Source organism: Notechis scutatus, chromosome 3, assembly GCF_049901735.1.
Source record: "Notechis scutatus isolate UNSWTSFEM ecotype Mainland chromosome 3, rNotScu1.2, whole genome shotgun sequence".
Lineage (NCBI taxonomy): Eukaryota > Metazoa > Chordata > Lepidosauria > Squamata > Elapidae > Notechis > Notechis scutatus.
Window position 1 is genome coordinate 63,770,390 of NC_142011.1, and position 6,524 is coordinate 63,776,913.

The 6,524-nt window shown below is 37.3% G+C and overlaps 1 protein-coding gene across 1 annotated transcript; it reads right to left on the reverse strand.

Annotated features, from left to right (window-relative positions):
• Nucleotides 1–1,163: 1,163 nt before the first annotated feature.
• MAGOH (mago homolog, exon junction complex subunit) lies at nucleotides 1,164–5,451 on the reverse strand. The gene is made up of 5 exons (XM_026665893.2): nucleotides 5,232–5,451; nucleotides 3,871–3,929; nucleotides 3,401–3,511; nucleotides 2,361–2,443; nucleotides 1,164–1,396 (listed from the first exon to the last, which is right to left on the reverse strand). Exons 1-5 carry the CDS (start codon nucleotides 5,317–5,319, stop codon nucleotides 1,297–1,299), a joined length of 441 nt encoding a protein of 146 aa, XP_026521678.1. The 5' UTR covers nucleotides 5,320–5,451; the 3' UTR covers nucleotides 1,164–1,296.
• Nucleotides 5,452–6,524: the final 1,073 nt, after the last annotated feature.

Below are 6,524 nucleotides of genomic sequence, written 5' to 3' on the forward strand. Positions count from 1 at the left end.
CACAAACACACACACATCCAAACGACATTAGTTGATTCATGCTAGCTATTTAAAGTTCAGGGTAAATAATTTCTGCTAGTAAAATCCACCTTCTAATGATGACCGTAGCAAGAAAATTGGCCTTATGCATACAGAACTGATCATACACTATCCTAAATTTAGACCACCGGGATTATTGGAATTACTGGATTATTGGAAGGAAAGGCAAGATTCAATTACTTCTAAAATATGCTATATTAAGGATACCAATTCATTTAAGCTGTAAACAGCAGCAATGCCCTGTTATTTTACAAATACTCAATTTTATTAAAATATACAAAATCAAATTAAATTAAACACTAGTAGCATGCTATGTGTGCATATATCATGCAGAACGGCACACACTGATTTTTGAGGTCTCTATCATCATTCCGCAGCTTTATGTGAAATGTTACAACCTATCATCTGATCTTTGTTTAAACTTTTATTGCCAACAACAAAAAAGCCCAGGAAACTTGCTATTTCACAGAATACCTTATTCAATTATAAGATTGTTAAGGCAGACAAAAAATATTTTGGAGGAAACTCAAGAAGTTGGGGTGATGCTAAGTTATTGATGATTTGGTAAGTTGTTCTAATAAACGCATTGAACTACGCCCATAAACTAGGATGAATGTAAAACCATCATGTCCCAGTAAATTGCTGCAGATTACTGGCCTCTAATAAATGATAGCAGCACCACTATTTTTTTATTCTTATTTTTAACTACCTTAATACAAAATAATTATTTAATTAGCTATTTCTTATTCCAAGTAAGAATTTGTTGCATTAAAAATGCAACCCAATAATGTCTATCACCATAAGACATTGGTCTGTAAGTTGCATGTTCCTTAATATATGCAAATTTCTTCCATAATCACTTGTTCTGACTTAGGGAAAGTCCGCTTTCTTCCACCGTATTTTGAAGAAAGTGAAAAATCCATTGACATGCACAGTTCCTGAAGTACCGGTAGTTACTTAACTTTCTTCACAACACAGGCTAAAAGAATAATCATCTATGTATCTAGATGAAAATGATGATTCTTTTGTTATATTACCAACCTCCTCAAGTGCATGCAAACATAAGGAACATGGAAACAGCCCATTCCTAAAATATGAATTTTGTTCAACAAAGACTTTCTAAATAAAAAGAAAAAAGTCTTAGTTTTTATTAAATCACTCTGTATAAAAACAGACATACATTAACGTTATGCAAATACGGAATGAAAAGAATCCCACCCCCAAAAACTTTACTATACAAATTTAGATTCACACAATTTAAATTGGTTTAATCTTGAAATGTAATCCAATAAGACTGAAGACGAGACACTTGAGATCTTGGACAAGATAATAAAACACTCTTAGACCTTCTGGATCCCTGTGGAGTAAAATGGAAAAAACACATAGTTAAAAGAAAGACATTTTGCCATCAAAATCATTACCTTCAGAGAATTTCCAGGCCATTCAAATGTCAAACAACTTTTAAAAGCACTGTGAAATTTTTTTCATTTGTATATATAAATAAATACTTTAATATAATATTCTACAAATTAATATGCATTCCTCTAGTTCTTGAATCAGCAGAAACATGTTTAATAACAGGTACGGCTCTCTCTCTCTCTCTCCCCCTCCCTCCCCTCTATCTATCTATCTATCTATCTATCTATCTATCTATCTATCTATCTATCTATCTATCTATCTAGTTGTCTGCATAATGCTTCAATAGTACTTTGTGAATCATTGATCAGGCATACAAAAATGGAAGCCTCTATGGAAATATCCCACCCAAAATGGCCATGGAACGCAATTTGCAGACATTGGAAAGGACGAGGCATGTCCAGAACAACATCAACTAGCCAAGAGGAGTTTGGCAGATGCCAGCCCCTTAGCACGGTAGATCATTCCTGGACCAAGCCCTTGTGTAAGGAGAAAATGGAAAAGCTTATTTTAAAATGGGAAAAGCTAAGGACTAATTTATGCTGCTTCCAAAGACAATTACACAAAATCAGCATAAGGGCATGTGGTCTAAAAATGGGGAGTGGAATATCTTCACATCGTGATTAGTGGGACACGAACAGGAATTCTTATTTCCCATTGAGGTACAGACTACAGCTGTATTGTTTATAAAGGCATTCAAGTTAAGGCAGGTAGGATACACTTTTATTGCTTCTGCTTTTCCTGCATCCTAAAGTGGTATCTGATTGAAGTCGCAGCTTTGATTCCTTTGATTTTCATTGTCTTGGAGACATCAAATCACAATATAGCAATTCTTTACAATGGTAATCTAATGAATGCAAAGAGGCAGCGTACATAATATTGTTCACTCTTCAAACAGCACTTACTTGGACTGATTCACGTCAATAAGAGAACCGATTTTGGATGTTGTGAAAGAGATATGTTCATCCCCGATCACAATTTCAAGCTCCTGGAAATAAATAAAACAAGAAAAAAATACATTTAGGGTGGACTACCATTTTAAGAAGCCTGAATTTCTCTTCTCCATGTTCTCTCATAACATCCATAATTATTATTCAAGCCCAAAACAAGATATTCTACCTACTAGAACAAATATTTATATTCAGCTACTCAAGGGACTATAACCACTTCATAGCACAAAAAGAAATTTTAACCACATATTTATATTGATGGAATTAACAAGTTAACATCTATCAGAAACTCAAAGATTATGTTGGGTGGGTTATGATGCAAATAAATAAGATTTTTGTTTGTAGTTATTGTATTTGGGAGATTATTGAGACTTATTTATTTTAGGAATTATTCTGCAGCTTTCATGTTTTGTCTTAAAATGAAATAAATAAACCACCAATATTTGCTCATGACAGAGAAGTTTTTGGAATTTCAAAAATACACTTTGGGGCAGCATTCTTGTTCCCCTGGGATTAGTTGTTGGAGACGTGAGTCCATTGCTTTGTGCTTATTATTACATCATCCAGAGACGTATCTCTGGACTATGAGTGACTGAAGTTCCTCACCAGATATACTTAGCAAAAGGTATCAAAACATTCTCGGATTGACAGTATAATTTGGGCCCCACAGGTATGCCCATATAATAATTATATGATTTTTAGCTTCCAAAAGGAGGTTTTAAAAATAAAATATCCAACTTTACGTCTCTTAGCAGCCAAAAGGATTCTACATCCACTTCCTAATCTAACCTTCTTCCACATACTTCCAAGTCCAAGAATTCTTTAGCCAACATAACCATTGCTGGGAATTCCTGAAGTTGCTCCACATATCTGGAGAGGTACCTGACTGGGGGGAACTACTATAATCCCATCTAAATTGATCTCTTACGGATTGCAGCTTGTGTATAAACATGTAAATTTAATGCATATGTATGAAAAATAGGGAATCTGCTAACCTGCCGACCAACTCTATCTGGAGGAGGCCACAATGCATCATCTTCTTTTGTAATTTCACTGTCATCAATAATCCTTTTTAGCTCTTCCATCACACTTTTATGTACGTAGGCCTAGAAATGATGTAGAATGTTAGCATGATTCTGCCATTTTTGAAAAAAGGACATAGAAGACTCATTTCTCTTTTTTTCATTTATACAAATATCCATCAGAAAAAAATTAAGAAGGGAAAAATCCAGCACAGATACATTTGTACAGTACAGTTAATGCTAGTAACTTTAAAGGGTTCTTTTAGAAGTTTGATTTTAAGCAAGACAACTGAGAGAAGGGTTTTACACAGGAACTTTAAACAAGTAAGCAAATGAATGATTAATTCTCAGCATTCTCAAAATTACGATCCAAGTAAAGAAATAGTTCTGAAATGTCATAAGTTACTAATCGAATTGAAGATATACTGAAACAGTCAACTTACTTCTTTTCTGATCATGACATCATTTTTGTAATTACTGTTATTTGCATACCTCAGTTTACCTGTTGAAAAAAGATTACACTGAACATTGCGAGAAAAATATAAACAAAACAGCATTTTATTTAATTTCAGTTAGCTGCAATATAATGTATTGATTATAGTTCCACAAATTAAACAAAGAACAAGGAAGTGAAATCAGCTGTACTCAAAACAAGGGAAAAAGGATTACTGATGCAGTTTCTTCAAAACTCTTAATTTCTGAGGTATTTGCTTCCCTTTAACTACTGTAATTTAGTTATGCTGATTCCTCTGTTATTCTCACTAAGATCAAAATTTATAGGTAGGTTTCACTCAAGTGTGAGGAAACACTGTTCTGGATGCTATTGAAATAGACACTACTAAGTTACACGACTAAGTCCAGGAGTTGATGATGAAGAATTTGGCTACTTAGTGATTCCATAACAATAATTATTTTTTTCAAATGTGTATTTTTATTTGATCCTTTCCGTATCTTGGAATTCATTGCTGCATTTGGTTGCCTGCAAAAACATTTCATATCACACTATCCTTCAAGCAATGAGCAACTAGCTTTAATCCCCACAGTGATGGATGAAGAGTTTGGCAACTTAGTGATTCCATAACAATAATTATTTTTTTCAAATGTGTATTTTTACTTGACCCTTTCCTTATCTTGGAATCAGTTGCTGCATTGGGTTGCCTCCCTGATTTCCTACAAAATCAGGTTGCCTGCAAAAAACGTTTCACATCACACTATCCTTCAAGCAATGAGCAACTAGCTTTAATCCCCACAGGGGTGGATGAAGAAGAGTTTGGCTACTTAGTGATTCCATAACAGAATTTTTTTTTCAAATGTATCTTTTTACTTGACCCTTTCCTTATCTTGGAATCCATTGCTGCATTTGGATGCCTGCCTAATTTCCTACAAAAAACCCCCATTTCATATGCCACTATCCTTCAAGCAATGGGCAACTAGCTTTAATCCCAACATAAGCAACTCAACTTTTATTCGACCAGATAACCTATGAGGTCCCCTTTGCTCATCTCATCTCTCCAGAAGCTACAATAGCAACCTGTCAGAGCCCAATCCGTTCTAATATGAGCAAATTCCGCCGATCGTCCTAACACAGCCCAGGTGCCGTCTCGTATTCGCCTTTGCTTTTTCCCTCGGCAGACACCAACCTTTCCTTCCTCCACCGGGTCTGCTCCTCCCATCCGATTCACCGGCATAAGCAAGATCTATTCTTCCCTCGCAAACATCTCCCCATCTTCCTCCCGCCCGTTGCCTTGCTTCCTAGAAGCCACCACGCCTCTTGCTCCGGGACCGACAAACAGGGGTGTCTCACCGTCAGGACGGAACTCGAATTCCAGAAACTCATGGCCAAACTTGCCCTTGTGCCCAACGTAGTAGCGCAAATAGAAATCGCTCGCCATGATCGAAGAGCGCCCGTCGGGGAAACCAGCACGCACCGCGCACGGCAAAGTTTAGCCTATGCGAAGGGGCGCACGAAGAAGACGTCATCAACCGGAAAAATCGCACAAGCTTGCTCCTCTCTTCTCGCATGCGCAGGTAACGGGTTCCATAGACTTACACTTGGTTAGAGCCGCACGTCGCTCGACGCGTTTATGCGAGTAGTTCCGGTTTAGGAGACCCGCTTGTCTTTCAAATCAGAAATCCCTGGACTTTTCACTACAGAGTGAACATTGTCGGAAACGATTATTGCGACTAATGTGGAATCATCATCATCAGTAATTTGAGCACTAAGCACGGATTTAGGTGCTTAATTTCCTGGCTCTTTTTCAAGCCAATTGATTGAGACTGGATGTAGGAAATCCTACTGTAGCCTCTCCATCGAAGTGGAGCAAGCGGAGATCCTAATTGAAGAGACTATCTGATTATTTTAGTTAGTTTAGCTACCAAAAGGTATATGGTCAAGGATGACCATATCCTTGGATTGTACAAGGATTGTATCTCTTGAAGTTACCAGCAATCTATAACAATTTATGTCCTTATGCCTACAATAGATTGCAGTCTTATATCCAGCGAACTGGCTGATACAAAGAAAGTTAGGTAGCAAGGTTGGTCCTGGATTTTACTTGGATGGGAGATCTTCAGGGAATTCTGAGATGGTGAGCATGTGGTTAGAGACAGTCTTGTCTAGTGGTTAAGGCACTAGTGTTACAGGGTTATGTTTACCTTATATGCAGCTCTTATCATTCCTCTCCATTGTATTTGTTTCCAGTATCACATTGCTACTCTATAATTCTTCTTTATTGTTCCTGTGGTGCATTTTCCTTTTACTGTTGTATTCCCACTCTCTAAGATGATGGCTTTTTCACAGTGATGGCTTGTATTGTGTTTACTTACTCCACATGAAACGTGGTGTCAGGAGCATCTGAATCTACACTGTCTCTACATATTTGATGCATGCCGGTCTAGCACGGATGGTCCTGTCCTGGAAGCCAAACATTTGAAGCAAGAAAATCAGCATCATGGCAGCCACTATCAGCCTGAGGCCATGAGGGTGAGTGGAGATTGCATCAGTAATTGGGACAAGAGCAGAGTTTGAGGATTACTCCCTAGCCACAGGCTTAAATGACAAAGCCAGCAGCAAGGCAAGCAGCAACACTGAGGAGGC

Excerpts from the sequence above, each read along its gene's own strand:
- MAGOH (XM_026665893.2), bottom strand. The coding sequence starts at position 5,319 with ATGGCGAGCGATTTCTATTTGCGCTACTACGTTGGGCACAAGGGCAAG. Across the intron at positions 3,930-5,231 it reads ATTCGAGTTCCGTCCTGACG|GTAAACTGAGGTATGCAAAT; the intron begins GTGAGACACCCC and ends TTTTTTCAACAG. Across the intron at positions 2,444-3,400 it reads CAGATAGAGTTGGTCGGCAG|GAGCTTGAAATTGTGATCGG; the intron begins GTTAGCAGATTC and ends ATTTATTTCCAG.